The sequence below is a fragment of the Cylas formicarius genome, unplaced genomic scaffold (assembly GCF_029955315.1).
Source record: "Cylas formicarius isolate icCylForm1 unplaced genomic scaffold, icCylForm1.1 PGA_scaffold_10__41_contigs__length_53128322, whole genome shotgun sequence".
NCBI classification, from domain to species: domain Eukaryota; kingdom Metazoa; phylum Arthropoda; class Insecta; order Coleoptera; family Brentidae; genus Cylas; species Cylas formicarius.
Window position 1 is genome coordinate 12805165 of NW_026844214.1, and position 20180 is coordinate 12825344.

General features: G+C 31.9%; 1 protein-coding gene across 4 annotated transcripts in view; it reads left to right on the forward strand.

Annotated features, from left to right (window-relative positions):
- Positions 1-1935: 1935 nt before the first annotated feature.
- LOC132698380 (papilin) overlaps positions 1936-20180 on the forward strand; it is a 149643-nt gene continuing 131398 nt past the window's right edge. For all 4 annotated transcript variants that reach the window (XM_060664401.1, XM_060664429.1, XM_060664418.1 and 1 more), the window contains exon 1: positions 1936-2101. In XM_060664401.1, the coding sequence (XP_060520384.1) occupies positions 2070-2101 (32 nt within the window). In that variant the 5' untranslated portion in view covers positions 1936-2069. The remainder of the gene's footprint in view (positions 2102-20180) is intronic.

Below are 20180 nucleotides of genomic sequence, written 5' to 3' on the forward strand. Positions count from 1 at the left end.
ACGTTTTATGTCAGAACTAGCACTAGAATGTCACCGCGCCCTCGTTGCCGCTATTGAGCTATCCAAACGAAATAGCAGCCAAATAATACTTGACTATGTCCATGAAAAAGCTACGTACAGATATTCTTACGGATTATTGCTTACTTAACAAACACTTATGCAATTTGGGTTTGAGTAGCAAAGTATACAAACGAAATAGCAGCCAAATAATAGTTGACTATGTCCATGAAAAAGCTATGTACAGATATTCTTACGGATTTTTGCTTACTTAACAAACACTTATGCAAGTTGGGTTTGAGTAGCAAAGTATACAAACGAAATAGCAGCCGAATAATACTTGACTATGTCCATGAACAAGCTACGTAGAGATTATTCTTACTTATTTTTGCTTATTTAACAAACACTTATGCCAATTGAGTTTGCGTAGCAAAGTATACAAACGAAGTAGCAGCCAAATAATAGTTGACTACGTCCATGAAAAAGCTTCGTACAAATATTCTTACGGATTATTGCTTACCTAACAAACACTTATGCAAATTGGGTTTGAGTAGCAAAGTATACAAACGAAATAGCAGTCAAATAATACTTGACTATGTCCATGAAAAAGCTACGTACGTATTAATCCGGATTATTGCTTACTTAACAAACACTTGTGCAAATTGTGTTTGCGTAGCAAAGTATACAAACGAAATAGCAGCCAAATAATAGTTGACTATATCCATGAAAAAGCTACGTACAGATATTCTTACGGATTTTTTGCTTACTTAACAAACACTTATGCAAATTGAGTTTGCGTAGCAAAGTATACAAACGAAGTAGCAGCCAAATAATAGTTGACTACGTCCATGAAAAAGCTACGTACAGATATTCTTACGGATTATTGCTTACCTAACAAACACTTATGCAAATTGGGTTTGAGTAGCAAAGTATATAAACGAAATAGCAGCCAAATAATAGTTGACTATGTTCATGAAAAAGCTACGTACATATATTCTTACGGATTATTGCTTACTTAACAAACACTTATGCAAATTGGGTTTGAGTAGCAAAGTATACAAACGAAATAGCAGCCAAATAATACTTGACTATGTTCATGAAAAAGCTACGTACAGATATTCTTACAGATTATTGCTTACTTAACAAACACTTATGCAAATTGGGTTTGAGTAGCACCACCACATGCGAACATGTGACCTGGAAGACGACGCAGTTGGACACAATCTGTGAGAATTTGCTAACATCTCGTTTAAGCTTGAAACCATGCTTGGCGTATCATGTTTATGCCCAACGGTAATCAGAAGCCTTGCTCTTGGATCTGTCATCGCCTACGTGGAATCACTAGGTTTAATGTAAAGTCGAGGAAACACAATGGGCCTGTTGAGGCCTAAGCGCAGGGTATCCTTCACCACTTGAAGACAGATATTCTGTATGTGTCTGTGTGTCGGTAAAATGTCCCGGCGAGGTCTTGCACTGGCAACATTCTCTCAGTCCGTTAAGATATTTTGCGTCATATTAAAATTATTATATGGTCAAAGACGTATCAAATCAGTAATCAGTCAAAATGGAAATGTAATTTGGTTTCATTGATTTTTATTAATAGAAAGTTTTTTCGTAAAATATTTTTCCTCTGTTAGAAAACAAGTAGCATTTTAGGCTAATGTTGTATGTCGTCAGTAATACATTTTAGTTTTTAAAAGGTAGTTTTGATAGTTGGGCCAACTTGGCTGAGACAGGGCTTGTATATAGAAACCACTGTGACTCGTCCGGCTGACAATGTGTCGGCCAGCACGAAAAGGATCAACGCCTCCGCCCGTCTCGGGTCCGTCGGATCGTGCGGCGGCGGCGGGCGGCGGCCCTTTTAATACCCGCCCGCGGCGGACGGCAGCATCCTCTCTTCTCTCAGCGAAGATTTTGTATTCCGAAACTCGTCGCCGAGGAGGCTCACGAGTCTTGTCGCGATCGTCTCTGCGAAAGCTTCACGCGTGAGAGAGCTTTTTCACTCCGCTACGTCGCGTTTCAGTGATTTGCGCGCGAACTTTATCGAGTGCCACGAGAAGTGAAGAAGAACGATGGAATTATTATTCGGCGCCCGACGTTACTTGTAAGTTCCGTTTGCGCGTTTTTTTTTTCCGATCGAGACTAAGTTTCGGATTTTTATACTACGTTCCGAAACGTATCCGAAGTTTTAAATTTCAGTTTTGGTTATTAAAACTCGTAACTCGGTAGTTAACGAACGTCGCGCAGTGGAAGAATATAATGTGGAAGGGTTACAAGTTGAGCGTAATTGGATCCTACAGGAAACTCGCCATTCTGTAGGAGAACTGATGTCGGTGTTTGGCGCTCACACATAGGGTATTTTTCAAAAAACGTGCATTTTTAAAAACCCGCTTTATTATGAAAACATTTTGAAAACAACTGTTTGCCCAAAATTGTATTAGTTCATTACTGATAATTATTTTTTTTGTATAGCTTGATATTTGGTTCTGATCTTATTGGAAAAAGATGGAAGTTTTAAACTTTGAAGAAATTGGCTTTGGACAATGCCACAGAAGACAAATGCGTAGAGGTAGTATAGCGATTTTAACTGTAAGGACGCCACGTTGTCGTTTAACCTCTCAAATAAATTTCATAGAATCTACGAGAAATGCGTAATCGGCTACCTTTTTCTGGGAATCACTGACTGTGTGTGGTTTTTGTTAAGTTCATATAACGTTAGTTCTTTCGTTTCTTTCGTCCTTACGTTCTGGGAATAATTCGAAGTATTTTTCAATTATTCAAAAATATACAAGGTATCCCATATATATAAATCAAATTTTCTATTGATAACTATCAAATTATATACCTAATGTTATCTTTAAATTATTAAATTCTGCGTAAAAAGTTGCATTGATAAAGTTTTGATAGAAACAAACAAATCAATAATAAAAAAGTTACAGCGATTTTTTAAAAATGCACATTTTCGAAAAACATTCTATTCTTCTGACACTTATACCATCATGTTTTTTTAGGAAAGTCAAGCTTCAAATACCGACATTAGTTTTTGGCTATCTACTTTAGAAATGGGAGTTTCCCATTCAAAGGTTCAATTTGGCCCACCCTCTACACTACATGACATTTTTACTACGTACCTCCGTTATTAATAAAGCTAACGTATTGTGGCTTTCGTGACCAAAGTCTGTTTTTCCATGAACGAAGAGATGAAACAGAAATGTTAACGCTATCTTTTTAGTTACAGTGTGATTTTTAAAATTTTGCATAGAAAACCTTGTATTTATTAGAACTTTTTAAAAATATGTAGCCCAAGAATTATTTCAGTTACGAAAATGAGTAGGTCTTGGAAAAAAGCTGTACGTTTTTAGGGTTGTCGAAATATTTAGTTGTCAGTCATGACAGTTCTTAATTATTATTTAAAATTTCTCCTTTTCATTCTGCTATGGATCGTATTATCATCACTTCAGAAGATACGCCAAAAAAGCCTAAATTTGCCGAACACCAGAAAAAAACAAAAATGGAATCAGCATTTTTTTTTGTGTATCTTCGGAAATATTTTGGTTTCCTCAACAGCACGTTATTAACCTTTAAATTTTGGTTAGTAACTTTTTTCTAATTTACCCATCTTCGTTTAGAATATTCCCGTGATGGACATCCTTATCTTGAACGCACTGTTTTTTATATTATACAAGAAATATTTCCAAGGAATCTAAAAAAGTAATAATATATAGTGTTTCATTTAGAACAAGCAAGTTGACAATCACTGCCGGTATATCCGGATGTGTCGCCATCTTGAAAATATTTTAGCTGGATTGACCCCGTCAACGTCAAATTTTCAAATATTTGCTCCTATAATAGATTGACCAAGTTCCCGGTGGGACAGCCTGTATATGCTTTGTATTTTTAATGAAACGATTAAGATATATTATTTAAAGACATACTGGTCATAGATTGGCGCTGGTCCAGCATTTAGAAGTTCGTATTCTGTTATGTGGGCCGATATTCGATTTTTAACATTTGATGTTTAAATTACATCCTTCGCATAATGCCCCGAAAACTAAATCGTCCGTTCAGGATGGAACGATAAGACCTTTCGTTATTTGTTGTTGCGTCGAATCCCGTAAGGCAACACAATGCATAGGAAATAAGATGTTCCGAGCTTCATCAAATCAGAAAATTGTGGGAGGTCTTAGAAGAGGCGTGCAAGAAGTTCGCGGTACGTTAATAATATCGCAAAAAAAAATTCAAAAGCTACGGGCGTTTATTTCGATTTTTTTTTTAATTTTATCGTGGTAAAGGAAAGCTCTCGTGATGCATTTCTCATGGGTCGGGCATTTGTTTAAGTAGCATAAAGGCGCGAACTGAAGCGCTCTTGAGTTGTGGGAACGACCAAAAAGAACATCAAAACATTTACTAAAGCCGTTCCACTAAATCAATACGTTCGTTTCGAATTACAACATTCATTTCATACTCTTTTTATTATATGAGTCTGCGTCCTTGGACACCCCCACTAAGATTTTTCGCAGCCTTTATAGCCTGTACAGCAAACGTCGAATAAATAAATTTTATAATATTGCATCCAAAAACGTTTGAGTTACTTTACTAACCCACTAATCCGCATTTTGCGTCATTTTCTTTCTAAGCAGCGATATTCACACACTTAACTCCTTTTTGCCTGAAGATTTAAGAATATGGACATATTTTGAGAAAATACTGCCATAAAAATGCCGCATCCAAAATTATTAACGATCTCATCAAAATTTGTTTCATAGTTGCTTCATAAGTTCATGTATTATCAGCATAGAACGAGACTCTATTAATCTACTAGCTCTATGCTTTATCTATGAAAGCTTTCTTGTTGGTTATTTCAGATTTTTTTAAAAAGTTTTGTAACAATCTTAAACTCTATCAAATACCTTTGAAAAATCTATATATCTACTATCCACGTGAAAATTATTTTCAAGGGCAGTGTCTTCTTGGTAATTTAGAAGATTCTTAAATATTTAACAACTCTTGTTATTTAGGTTTTACTAAAGCTAGCTACCAAACCTCTAATTATTTAGAATGATTTGGTTTGCGACCGAACATCAGATTAACATATGAATTACCATACTAAATTAATCTTCTTAAAAATTATTATTGGCGGCGGTACCGTCGCCTTTATAATGCGGAACTGCCGAATTGCCTTAACGTGTATCATCAACCTCTTCGTATTAATGAGCGTTAAACATAAAGACCTGATAACGGTTTGTTGCAGATATTTTTGAAGCAGATAATGCAGAAATTACTCAGTCACTATCAAACATCTATTGCTAAAAAAAATATGGATGCAACCTAAATCTATTTTATATAAAAATCAACGACTACTCCTAACCTTATCAGTGATAAAGAAAAAGCTCATAAAGGTATAAAAATACTAAGCTTTATTTATGGATGCCACAGATGAAAACTTCACAGAAGATATCAGATCTTTCTGGTCTTGTTTTCATAATAATAAAAAAATTCAAAATCAATGTTTTGTAGTAACAGTGGTGCCTCTACTAGTAAATATATATTACATCTTTTTGGTACATATTTCTTTAGCGTTTTTGAAGGTTCAGGTACTCCGCCTCTAATAAATAAACATGATTATGCTATATCAAATGGAAAAGTAGGACTAAGCAGGCCCTTTATGTATCCTACTCAACATACTTTTCAGTTATTCTCTTTCTATTGGTAGTTCCCAACATCCTGGATTCATAAATCAGATGAAAAAAATATGGTTAATAATTATACGCCAATTTAGTTGCTGAACCATTTTGGAAAGCTACTGGAGTCAATTGGAATTGAACAACCGTTTCTTATTATTGAATCTCATAAAGATAATCTGATAATATAAGCAATCGCGGATTTATCCAAGGCTTTTGATAAATGGAGAACATTGGTTTCCAAGGTTCCATTTATTTAGAGGTCTTACTTAGGTACTAATACATAATTTTGTGTATCACTGGCTCAATCTTCACCTTGCTATAGTCCTTGCTTCAGTTCAAGTTTTGTCTCTTTTTTGCAGAGTCTCAGCTACACTGCCGCCCCATGTTTGGCTTGGTCTTCCACTTTAATTTCTTTGCTGTTTTTTGCTCCCCATAATTGTTTTAATTATCTTATATTTGCTGATCATCATAGCTATACTCACCAACTTAATTGACTTGTTTTTATATATTTCATTTCGATTGTACTTATACTTCTAAGTCTGTTCCTATTTTCGTGTTTCTCATTTTGTAAGTTTTGGTGACTTCTTTAACTCTTCTCCAGGACTTGAATTTTCCGTTTTCGGTAATTAGTCAGTATCCACGATCCAAATGTTAAAATTTGTTTATACATATTCTCGAAGAAATTTATGTTTGTTTTGTATATCTTTGTGTTCATTTCCTACCACCATTACTTTTCTCATAGTTTTATTCAGTTTCTTTCCAAAATCTTATTAAACACTCGTTCGGATACTTTCCCTTGACATTGTTGCATAGTTCTTTATAATTTCATGAATAAAGTTTGTGAAGAACTTAGACCTCTTCATTGTCCTAATTCTGCTTTGAATTGTCTGCCTTTAAAATATTATAAGCTGCATCAATCTTATTCTGAAAATAATTTTCATTGTAGGCATCAGCAACGCGAGATAAACTTCAACCTCTATATCGTCTTAATTGTACAATGTCAGTGCCACTATTAACTTAAATGTTGCTTGTCCTTTGAGTTGGATAATTAAAAAAAAAGTAGCAATCTGGATAGGAGCTTTACCTACTCTATATATGCCTACAGCTTGTTGACTACATTTTCCTTTATTGTAATGATTAAAGAGAAGTCGATGAGGAAAGTTGCCTGGGCCTCTAGAAATTTAGTTCTTTTTCCTAAGCATAGTTTTTTACTTCTCGTCGGCATGCTCCAATATAACCCACAATCAGCAAAAATTTAATAACAAGAAACTATTCATTTGGTGCTTCTACTAAGAATTTATCTATATCCATTTTATCCAATACCCTCGATTTATTTGGTTTTTATTTTAGTGATTTTTTCTTTACGTAGTAGCAGCGGTCAGCACTTTTCAAAAATTTGTTCGTATCGTGTTCGGGACTTAAATGGTAATAAGACGAACGTTACTTCTGTGGCTGCTTTCATTGGGTAAACTTTCATTTTCCAATAATTTGTATTCTTCAAATTCGTTTTTAGAAAACTAATTTTGGTGTTTGAACGTAAGTTCATATTTCATTTGTAGTTCATTTAGCAATATGCGATTGAAGGTAAGTGAAAACTACATTTACCACAGAAGTTATTCACGACAATCAAGAACTCCATCTATGACATCAGCAGACGATATAAATTGACCTTTACTACGTGAATATATTCAATTATTGATTTTAAAGACTCTCAAATGAAATTGTTATGTAACTAGTGTAAAACGTGTATACTTGTTGCACGAAGCATGAAGTTGCAACGGAGACCAAGGTGAGGTCTGCAATCGTGCTGAGACTTTACTGTAACTTGAATTTAACCTGAAAGCTCGAAATTTTGGTAACTTTTGACCCGTAAACAGTGTAGAAAGAATTAACTTGTATTTATAATTTTGTTTTTTAACTATTTCTAATAGTATTTCTTTGTATATTAAAAACTTCAAACAGGCGGAGGCTACAACATCAGATACTTCCTGTAAAACGCGCGTCTTTGAATGAAATTTAAATATCGCATTAAAACGTGCAGGAAATACGCGTGTTTAATATTCAATCATTTCTTATAGGTTTTGGAATCTATTTTTATCCACAGTTTACTTTAAAATGGACTCCGTTTATATATCTGCTGTATCGGCTACGACATGTTTGTTTAATATGTTAAAAAGTACGTGTTCAATGCATACGGATATCCGATATCGAACGTAGCCGGTAACTTGCGATACACTATACAGGGAATCCAATTTTGCACGCCTTTGACGATATTTCACTTATTGTTTTTATTTCGTAACTTATCGAAAAGTTAAATCACTGGAACTTCTTCGTATTTGCTTTTTCTTCCCAACCAACATTTGTTATTTTATTATATTTATTATTTATTATTTGTTATATTAAGCCTGGTTTACTAAAGAGAAAATAATGTGGGTTCCATGTCTGATCAGCTCTTGTTAAGATACACTCCACGAGTGACAATTGACCGCTTTCTCATAGATATAACACCCGGACTGCAAATAATCTCGTCCTTCCAGGTTAAAAAAATCGAAACAAAAACATCCTTACATAAAAATTAAGGGTCTCTTTTAACCAAGGGCTCATGTTCTGTTTATATGTGATGTTAAATACAATTAATTTGTTAACATTTATTTTCATTTACTTAAAAACTTATATATTATATATAGGTTCAAGTAATATTAAACATGTTAGAAACTTTTATAAAATTAACGTATGTGTTTTCTAGCCTTACTGCTCTTGCAATAAAACCTAAAGTGATTTTGGAATACTTATAATTTAATATAAACCTGCTATAAAACTATAATTAACCGAAAAAACAACTATTAGTGCACAATGGTTTACTTATTCTTATTACTAAACATGCCTTCTAAAAAAGTTCAAAACCCCAAGAAGAATGGCGGCAATATCGTACAATACAATGGTTATTAATAAGCTCCTGACCCTATGCTCAGAATAATCCACGATGATAGTAGATCGTACGCCACAAGTATCTTTTAACAACCTAGCAGAACAATGGGTTGGTAAAAGTCTAAATTTTGGTGAATTCCTTTTAAATTCTCTATAGTTCTGAATAATTTATCGCCTGGTCCATTTTGCATTGTTATTACTTACTGGATTTGGCACACGGCCTTAAGTTTAAGTTTTTGAAAAAATGAAAGAATTCTCACTTATAACATTTTTTATATCTCGTGCTAGCTGTGGAATATTTATTAGATCCTTAAGTTTTATAAAGGTTTTTACAGAGCATGCTAAGATTCCCAGGAATAAATACTAGAATTTTCATAGATAAAGTACCAGAAAAGTTTTGAATGCAGTATTATAAAAGCAATAGTTTTCTTATAAACCTTATAAAAGCTTAATCTTACTATAAATCCCTCATAAATATCCTTTGCCTTATAATAAAACCTTAAGCTGTAAAAAAGGTTAGTGGGTGAGATAAATTTTACAAACCTCATTTGTTCTTATCGCGTTAAACAAAATAAGTTCTCAATTATTAACCGTTAATTACGTTCGAAAAGACTAATGGTTTGTTGTTACAAATAACGGCAAACGCCAAACCATTTACTACAATATTTTTCTTCAATTAAAGAACTATAATTTGCAAGCTTCATTCCTTCGGTCCGTTTTATTTGTCGGACGATCAAACTCATAACGCGTCGGCCATTAGGTACGCATAGTTTAAACAAACCTGTGTAATAATTTGTCTGTGGGACTTTCAGCACCGCAATAACTTCGCAAACTCGTTAACCGGTCTGGCATCCAGATGTGCTCAACGTCAATATTAAGTGTTAAACAGATTGCACGGACCTTTAGCCCTTTTTCTTAGAAAATTAAACAGTTAGCGTCGCGTGCACGGGCGTTATATGCCACAAAATGGTAATTCGCAAACGGGATAATTGGACTGAGTTTATATATTGCGACCTCTCAAAGAGAGATTAATTGACACGCGATGGCTTTTTAATCCGACGCGATGGTTGAACCGTTGAACCGTCGAAATTTCAGTAATAATATCATCCAAAAATGAGGTCGTGTAATGTATATTGCGCCTGCTAAACAATACATTACAATATATGTATTACACGGTCAATTTTTAAATTGCAAAGCTATTTATAAAGATAACAAAAATAGTTTAATAAAGCTGCTTTTTTGATACAAGGTGATTTTAACAATTCTGCATTTTTAGACACCCTTTTTAGTTCGGTTATGCGGTTGACTAATAGAAAATAATAAAAATTGTCTAGATAGGGTTTTTTAGTGGCTTAATCATTTTCCTCTGAAGCTCACAAATTACGATATATGAACCAAAATTTACCGGAATACGCTGTATGTATGCCTTTTATTAGGCTCCTTCAAATACACACAAATTTTAATTTATTTTTTATGGGTCATAGAAAAGAAGTTTTCGTTTTTCTAGTATACTGTCGTGACATTAATTTTTCTGTATCCTCTTGCTTCTGTTATAGTTCATGTTAACCCAAAATATGATATTTATGAGAAATTGTGTATAATAACACATAACAAAGTATTTATCAATGCGCATTTAATATTACAGTAAATGATATCATTTATCAAAAAATTAAATTACAGATCTTACGGATTTGAAATAGCTCCTATTGGTTATATATTTTTTAACAAAGAACTGTTTAACTTCCAGCATTCTATACCATATAAGAGTATCTACAATCGCGTTCAATAATCAATATCTTATATTTAATATTATTTATACAAGGAGGAAACTTTTTTATAATGCTATTGGGACGGTTTTGGTAAGTAAAATTGTTGACTCGTACTATATGGATGGATATCCTCATTTGGTCATTATGCTGATTTTTTTTTGCCAATATAAAGGAATTTTTAAAATCAATCTGCAGCGACCGATACTTTTAAAATTTGACGTACTGTTAAGTAGTAATATAAATATAAAACTTGTGTGCAGAATTTGGAACACCAAGTGTGTTTTTTATTGATTATTTTATTATTATGGGAAGTAGTTGGAATTAACATCAATAACAATCCATTACATTTTCAAACAAATTTATCGCAAGGAATTATTAAAAATTCAATAGTAAGTGCCTTTATGTAAGTTTTGAAATTCTGTAATACTTCATCGCACGATTTGAATCAGATGATTGATATCTTCATGCGGTAGATTTTCTCAGGATAATGGTACATGATGAAGCAGAGCATGAGGGACAGGGCTCGTAACGTGTTTAAAAGATATAAGGATTAAATATTATATTGTATGTTTATTTAGGTATAATAAAATCACATTAGTACTAGTAGAAAGTTCACTGACACTGACATTAAATATATACATATATTTGATAAATTTGGTGTTTTTTGTAGCAGGCGATAAGTTGCGCGTTCCTTCCTTAATGTTCAGACAACAGCGAGCAGTTTGGAACAAAGTTTAAAGGTGTTTTTGTCTGACATCGAACCGAGTTTCATTTTGGTAAATTGTCTTATTCTTTGAGTATTTAAATCCCATTTATTTCTTCTCGTTCTAGCTTTCTTTTTCGTTTATAAAAGAAGCTTTATCAAAACCCCTGTCCCTGAAAGTTGGGTTTACTTAGTAACAATAGGTATGAAGATCGTTGGTTTAGGGGAGGGTTCGTCAAAAGCCAAGAAGATATACTTTGAGACACACCATAACAATTTTTGAACTTGCCTTAACGCAATGTGCTGGATTGGTATTAAAAAAATTCAGCTGACGCATGCCGATTCCATAAAAGTAATGTTATGTTAAACATCAAATACTTGGAACGATCAGTTAACGACTATTTGTTCAGCCTATTAGGACTACAGAGGTAAAAATCTTTGTCGATGTTTGAATTATTATCAGACCCATCGAAAATGTCATTTTGTTTCATTCGTTTCAGTTTGTTTTGTTTGTGGGTTGTGCGGTGAATGTGGGTCAGTAAGGCTATTTAAAGTTTGTTATATGTTCCTAGAATCTATTAATAGTTAGCTCTTTATGGATACCTTTTATATCAAACGAAATTTTAACACCACGTCAATTTTTTATTCTTTCACATATAGTAACTTCATTAAAATTCTAAACCAACTAACAGCCCTTCAATCCTTTAATCTATAAAATTGAAACCGAAGAAACAGCAGAAATTCATCCGTTTTCCTTTAATGGATTTAATTAATAACATTTATGATAATCATACTTACCTTAGGCGATAACATTTTCTTTATTTATAAATTTGGGTAGGATTCGTTACAGCGGAAGCAGAAGATATCGGATGAAACAGAAATAAGTAACAACAAAATTATCAGCGAAGACGCTCGTGTCCTAATCGAGCATCAAAATCTCCAATATGACAATTATTTCAATAGGACAAAAATTGGTTAGTTTAACGAATTGGCTTTTACATTTCAATAAAAAAGTCTTTTTCGAAACAAACAAGCGAATGAGGGAAAAAGTGGTATAATTCATCAAAATAAATAAGAACTAAAAGTTCAGATTTTCACGAAATTATATATTTTGACATGACAATTGTTTCGACAACACCGTGTCTTTATCAAATGTAATATTTACAAACTACCTGCTACTATATATAATGAAAAATTACCATAAAACCTTAATTAATGTTGTGAGAATTTAAGGTATTATTTTAAGGTATTTAAATCTAATTGACCGTTAAGCAATACATTTCAATGTCTCGTTTTGTTAATCTCAATGGCTTCCAATAAATTTAATTTTCTACTTTTTGTGCCTATATGTAAAATATCAAAATTGTTGTCAAAAATGTGTTTTTCTGTGTTTAAGTGTGTAGCATAATTAGAATCTGGACTATTGTTTTTAAACGCTCTTTTATGTTCGTTAATGCGTTTCTTGAAGGATCTACCTGTTTGTCCAATATAAATTTTAGGACAAGATCCGCATTTCAACCTGTAGACACCTGATTTTTGGGATTTTGGACATTTCGTTTTATTGTTTTTTAAATATTTTTCTATTGTGTTGTTAATTCTGATAGCTATTTTTAAACCACATTTTGACAAATGTTTTGATACTTGTATGTATGTATGTAATTGTTTTAAATTGTTCGTGTTCTGTATTAGGTTTCGGATAAATAGAATTTAGTGTTGTCTGTATTTGTTTTTTATTTATAATTTTATCTATAATGAACGGATTGTAGCCGTTGTTCAGTGCAATTTGTTTAATGATATTTGTTTTTTATTTATAATTTTATCTATAATGGACGGATTGTAGCTGTTGTTCAGTGCAATTTGTTTAATGATATTAAGTTTTTTGTTGTAATTTTCTGTTGAGAGTGGCGTATTAAGAAGTCTGTGTATAAAAGAGTTAAATGCAGCCATTTTGTGTGTATAAGGGAAATATGATTTATACCACGTTTCCCCTGAGCAGCTGAAATGTTAAAAATGTTAGGTACTTATTCTGGGTTTATCTTATTATTAGTTTTAGTAAGAAGTATTTATTTTTATCTGGTCAAATATTAAAACAAATGAAAAAACTTAAGGCGGTGATTCCTTGTCTAGTCATCTGTGAGGAATATATCACGTTACATATATAGCGAAAATAAAAGTTTTTATTTTTTATCCTAAAGAGGAAAATAGATAGAACCATAAAAGATCACGGAAGTGCGTGTGTGAAGGAAATAAGTGGAGGGCATTGTCTATCGTTTTTCTTAACTAAATTTAACGAAAAACTTATGCAATGAGTGGAGGGCATTGTCTATCATTTTTCTTAACTAAATTTAAGGAAAAACTTATGCACTGACATATTTTTTTTATTTTATGTTTAATTAAAAATTTTTGTCTCCTGCATTTTTTATAATAATTCCCAAATCAAAAATTTAATCAAAAGCAATGGACAACGAGATAAAAAATTTATTAAATAAGAAAAATGTACTGAGTTGCTGTCACTTCTTAAGGCGTTTTTTATAAATAAATTCTATTTCACATTAGTCAGTTGGTTTGCATAGAAAATACGACTAAATTCAATAATGATTTTATTTTTTTTTTAGAAACATGTTTTCGTCTGGAAGTTTTATGAAAAAGTTGCTGGAGATAAAAAAAGTTTTTTAAATTTACGTCAATGATAATATGTCAAAATGATTTTTTTATCATTGGGCATACTTACTGGATTCCATAAACTTTAATAGAACCCATGTTTATTAGAAACTCTTTTATGATTCAATCGACCTATTATAGTTTTCAAAATCCCCCAAAGTGCATTCTCAGACCAGGCATGAATATGTATCTACCCTGAATATCCATAAGTTATGTTCTGTAAGAAGTTTGGAGTATTATTTTAATCGGCTTGTGGTCAGTTGCAGCTCCTGTTTCCTCTCCTTTATCTTCACCGACTACCGCATTAAGAATTATGCGACCCACCACTAAATTTAAGGGTTGCCTCGCACTAAGCCGTTCGCATGGGAAAGTCTAAGTAATTCCTTTTTGATGTAATCTCACACTCCGATGGGCGTAAGATTAGGTATGATTTATTCCGCGACCAGAAGTTTTCGGTACGAAGACGTGAACTTGTTTCCTTTACTATGTACAGGGTGGCCGTAGGAATATTTTTACTTATGAGTAAGGCTGTCCCTTCGAGATATCTAATATCTATTATACTGCATAAAAAATTGTCGCTAAAATACTTGGTTTTCAAAAAGTTTTGCTTTTGTGATGGGTAAAGTCCTATAATGGTAAGTTTATACTATATTTTCATATTATCCGGATTATCCCAATGAAAGCCCCTTTTTCGATTCTATTATCAAAATAAGTGTGTCTTTCAATAACATTTTCGATACCTAAGATCTTAAGGTTTTTTAATTAATTTCAGTTTTTTCAAAATCTGTATTTAAATTATGTGAAGGAAAATTGCAGTAGACCATATTTTATTCCCCAAGAAAAGTGTGGTAAAGATTTTATCTTAACGTAATTAAAAGTTTAAGTTGCTATAACTTAATTACATTACATTACAAAAGTATATATATATATATATATATATATATATATATATATATATATATATATATATATATATATATATATATATATATATATATATATATATATATATATATATATATATATATATATATATATATATATATATATATATACACTTTTTTCAGGAACAAACAAATACACAAAAACTGTGATTGCATGTGAATAGTTTTTAATTGGTCAGTTTTAGTTTTACAGCGTTTCCGAAGGTTTCATAAATGGTAACGGTTATCACTTTAGGTGTCTTAAGATTCCCAAAATAAGTTTTAAAAAAGTTTCCACGGTGTTTAATATTACTTAAAATCCTATACTGTGCTTTGATGTCGTTTTGTATGACGGCCATTGTATTTTCGAGTCGTTGCATTTTCAGTTATATTTCTGAATCTTCAAGATATAGTTATTTAAAAACATGATATTAAAAAATGTTGTAGTTGCAAAAAAAGTCATGAGATAAGGTTTTTGCCAAAATTACGAAATTAGAAAATTTTGAGTTTTGGACATTTTCATAATCAGGTCAAAGTAAAAATAGTTTTCAGCTTTAGAGTAGAAGCAAAATGCAATGAGAAGAACCCAAGGTAACGACAATCTCACTATTGCAAATAACTGGGGAGAAAAACTTCTATATGGGACTAAAATTTTGTCACCGTTACCTTTCTAAGATTCTTGATGCTAGAATAACGAAAACGTTTCGCGAATAATTGATAGGTTCTCAGGTTTTGTAAAGTATGTTATTATTATAAAAAAACTAGATGGGAAAGCCATCAGTTTTGTCTTATTTCGTTATAAGGGTAACTTTTTGTAATATAAACTTTTTGGAATGTTAGAAGTCCCTTTAAATATTAGAACAATGATGAGGGTTCAGCTCAATGGAATTCCAACTCATAATCGGGAAGTTCGACAATTTTTATATGGCAATTTTGAAAACAGACATTGGTTTGAAAATTATCACCCCAGATCTCCAGACTTTAGACTACTACTACACTGCTACTACCAATTTACTTCGTTTTCGAAATGGCTAAATTCAAAAAGTGTTCAGAAGCGCTTTTAAAGAAAAGCGGAAAATCGTAAAATATTAAATCCCAAAATAAAAAATATAACGTCAAACATTTGTATGTAGTCTGTGAAAAACAATAGAAAAATTTTGGTATATCTTTGGGAAGAAAATTGTTGAGGACCATTAGCAAGATTTCGGGAAATCTGGAAAGACGAAACTCTTTTCATTTGTTGCTAGCTGTTAAACCAGTGAGTGGTAATAAATAATTTTGTAAGGTAAAAATTCTATTTTTGTTGCATCTCTAGTAACTCCAGTTATTTTTTTTTATTGATTACAATGCCAAAGATGTTGGGAATTGGAATGAGGACTTCAATATTCGGATTGACTTTTTTATTATTAGGTGGATATGGCTAATTCACGTTGACGTACATGTTTTTCTCCATTTTTGTTTTACCTTTTGATAGTTTTCATTAGTTATGTTTATTAATTTACTTTTAAGTCGTTGTTAACTAATCACGTTTTCTGATACAATCAATTGTGATCGCTTACTGAACAAAACTATACTTTTCTGGAACATTGTAGTACTTGCCAAATAAAACTGATTTTATCATCGAGTCCATCACCTAATAATCAAATAATACATACATTATAATCCATAATTTGTATAATTATTATATAAAGAGTGTCTCACAGTCGATGGAGCATCACAGAAAACATTATTCTATATTAAGCTAATGCCGAAGACGTTCAAACTGCAGTCATAAATTTCTAAATATACCCCAATAATAAGAATATAAAATCTCTTTCAATCCAAAAATGTAAAAATTAGTTAATGTCTCCGAAATATTAATATTAAATGGTAGCGGAACTGAAAATGAAACAATTTACATTTATAATTTACAATTTGAAAAATCATCAGAGTCAAAAACCTAAATGACCAAATTTTCTCGAAAAACTTTTAAATACCAAAGTGTAATTTTATTTTAATTACCTTGTTAATGATAATTAAATGCGAAAATATTTAATACCACGCGGCGGGAGAAATACCCCACAAATTAATTTCAACAGCTCTCGACCGATAATTAGGTTGTTAACCCTTAATTACAGACCGGAGACAAAACGGACCTTTAAAATTGGCCCCCAAACTTAGTCGCGCTTCAATTTTCGGCCCCATTAACATTCTTGTACGCGGAACGCGGCGGGCTATTCATCCCGACATTTTTTTTATCATCTTTAGACAAATCTTTTCTTGTTGCCGCCAGACCCACCCGTCTCGGACTTTGTTCTCGTTCTCCATTAGAAAACGATCTTCGAGCTTGATACGCCCGTTTATGCCGACACCAACTGGCTTCGTCGTTTTCCTGGAATCAAAATTGATTATTAGGTCAACACTCTTGACCATAAGTTTGAATTTCCAAAAATAGCTACCGCGGTTTGTAGGCTGTTGTACCTGGTCAGCAGTCATCACTAGATCTTTTTAGTAAGTGTGCAAAATAACTAATTTAATGTAATTTAAAGGGATGAGATAATGTTTAAAAATCATTATCGTTCAAATTATTTTATCGCAAACAAAAAAGTAAAAATAAAAATTTACATTTCTTTGCTCTGTTATAATATCTGTGTGTAACGTGGGTTCAATTTATCTTGATAACATTTTAATTGGCTGTAACTTTTTTGTTTTTAGAGATATCAAGGTAAACAAAAAAAAACAAAATGTAGTTAAGCAAAATGCGTTAGTAGCCAAGTTTTTTCCAAGTGACGTATAAAAGAAAACACTATCAATTTCGAAATGGAACGCCCTGTATATTATGGGTGTTTAGAATATTTTATTCCGATAACAATGATGTAACACCCTTTATATTTTAGTCCACTCGTTTTTGACAAATCGGCAAAAATTGGAAATTTTTATATAATATTAAACAATACCGTGACACTGTAACAACAATAATTATTTACAAATCAAAGTAGAACAAAAATACTAAACATGACAAGTAAAAAATTCTTTAACCATTCTAAATGCTGCTGTATGTGACCACCATTTTCCTGAACACATTTCTTATACACGCTAATTGAATAAATCTTCTATATATTGTGCTCTAAGAATTGCAAGTAATGATCTCCAGTTAACTGTTGATCTATAAATATCGGACCCAAAATATGATTGGTACGTCTGGGTTTTTATTTCGTGTATTTGTCTATTACAATCCTTTCTTGTAGTGAACGAACTTCCATCATTCCATAAAATGTTTTTCAAAAAATTGTTATTCTCATAATGTTTATTTGAACAATCCAAAAAAAAATGCATCTTCCTGTTCTGCACTTAGTTTTTGAGTTTTACGAAATTTAGATGCATTATATTTATATTCTCTTCATATATTCTAGTAATAGAGGAAACTGGATGTGCTTCATAGAATCCTGATATGTTTGCCTTATTTTATTCATTTAAAACCTTATGACTAAAATATAAAGTGTGTTACATCGTTGTAAGCGAGATATCTTATATCCTATATCCTATATCCTATATATCCTATAAAGGGTGTTCGGTTTAAAAAAATATGATGTAGGCTTGTATGTCTCAAAATTGGTGTTTTGTTTTATACGCCACTTGGAAAAAAACTACTACTAACCTTACATTACATCATCACAATAAAAAGCCAAAATTATATATTAAAATAAGTATTTCAAATAGAACAACATTTTACGACCAACCAGCTATATAATGAAAAGATATTAGAATGTTAAATTTCTACAATATTTTAACACGAAATCACAAATTTGCAAATGAAAGTAAAGTACACATATCAAACTAGGCAATTGATAAACCAGAACCAGAAGTTGTGTTTGTTCCTTTATATTGCAAAGATGGTAACTATTGTAATTGCTACAAGCTCTACAATTGTCTGCCAATAAGAAAGATCTCTGAGTTAAAAATATTTGCCAAAGAGTGTGAGCTAGTTGTATTCAACAACTCTGAGACCATCATTTCATCCTAGTTGCATCTTTTCCTTCTTTTTTAAAATTATTTTCTTTATCCTAATCATAATAAACTAAGATTTTGCACATACACGTTGTGTGTGATCTAGGTGCAATAATAATTTAAATAGCACACATTTTGTTATTTCTATTATTTAGAAAAGTTTTGTATTGAATTTTTTTTTTGTGTGTTGTATATATTATCGGGTGTTTCCGCCTCTACTCTCTAAAACCCATTGACATATTTTGAATCAGACGTTTTATTTGTGGTTGAACGATATTAGTTGGTTAGTTAGGTGGCGGTTGATGATATTCACTTCATTTAAATAATTTTGTTCCATTCTTTAAATCTGGTAAACTGAGATAAAGTCGTGAATATAAAAACAAGGATACAATTCAAACTACAATTCACAAAAAAGATTATCAGAATCAAACAAAAGAAGTGTTCGCTACGAAACTAATTTTGAAATTATTACCAGTTTTCACTGGGCGATTTTTTTTTTGGAGGTGAGTGTAGCAAATAACTCGAAAATAAAGTAACAGAGCGACACTAATCAAAAGTTATGATATAAAATAGCGAGATAATACGATGTAACTAGCTCATATTATGTAATGTATACTCGTATTCCACCTCCGAATCCAAGTTTTCGTATTAATATCTAAAAAATTGCATAAGCCACAGAGAAATTGCATTTTTGAGAGCGAAATTTTAACACCTTGCATCTCACCAATGAGCAACAATTCAGAAAGGCATGTTTGCCTCAATATCATTTATTTTCAGGAGTTAAATCTAGCACTGCTTTTTGGAGCGATCAATACGAACCACCCTGTATAATAACAAATTAAAATTTTCGGAAAACGGTCCATGAAATTTAATTATATTATCGGAACGGATTGCTCCTCTATATGAACGCGCCGTTTAATCATTCACCGTATAACTTGATTCGCAATTAGCTTCCTTTTGATGTAATCACTAACACGATTAACATATAAATCAATTAACAGACAGAAATTGCAGGTGACCAAAAATAAAAGCAGAATTCTTATTCGCTCTAATACCTCAGCGCGTTTGATAATTTATGTACCGTGCGTTCAATTTATCTTGATAACATTTTGATCGGCTGTAATATTATTAAAGATATCGAGGCAAATAAAAACAAATGCAGCCTAAATGACATTTAAAACAAAACACACCATTTTTTCAGATCTTAATAGTCTTTGATATATTTTTTTATGAAACATCCTCTATATTTAATCGGTATTCAATGGAACGCGTTGATCTGATTGCAATATTGGCAAAAATACGAAATTTTCATGTAATTTCTTGCTATGGATATGACTGACAAAGTTATTATTTGATATATTGTTAAGCGATATTGATTAATATTGATAAGTTATTGATGCAATTATACCATTAGAATAATAAAAGGGTAACTGCTATGCGTCGCGTGTCCAGTATATTACATTTCATCGAAACAAATGTTTGCAAGACTTACAAATACATTTGAAGAAATCGGTGACGTGTGAATTAT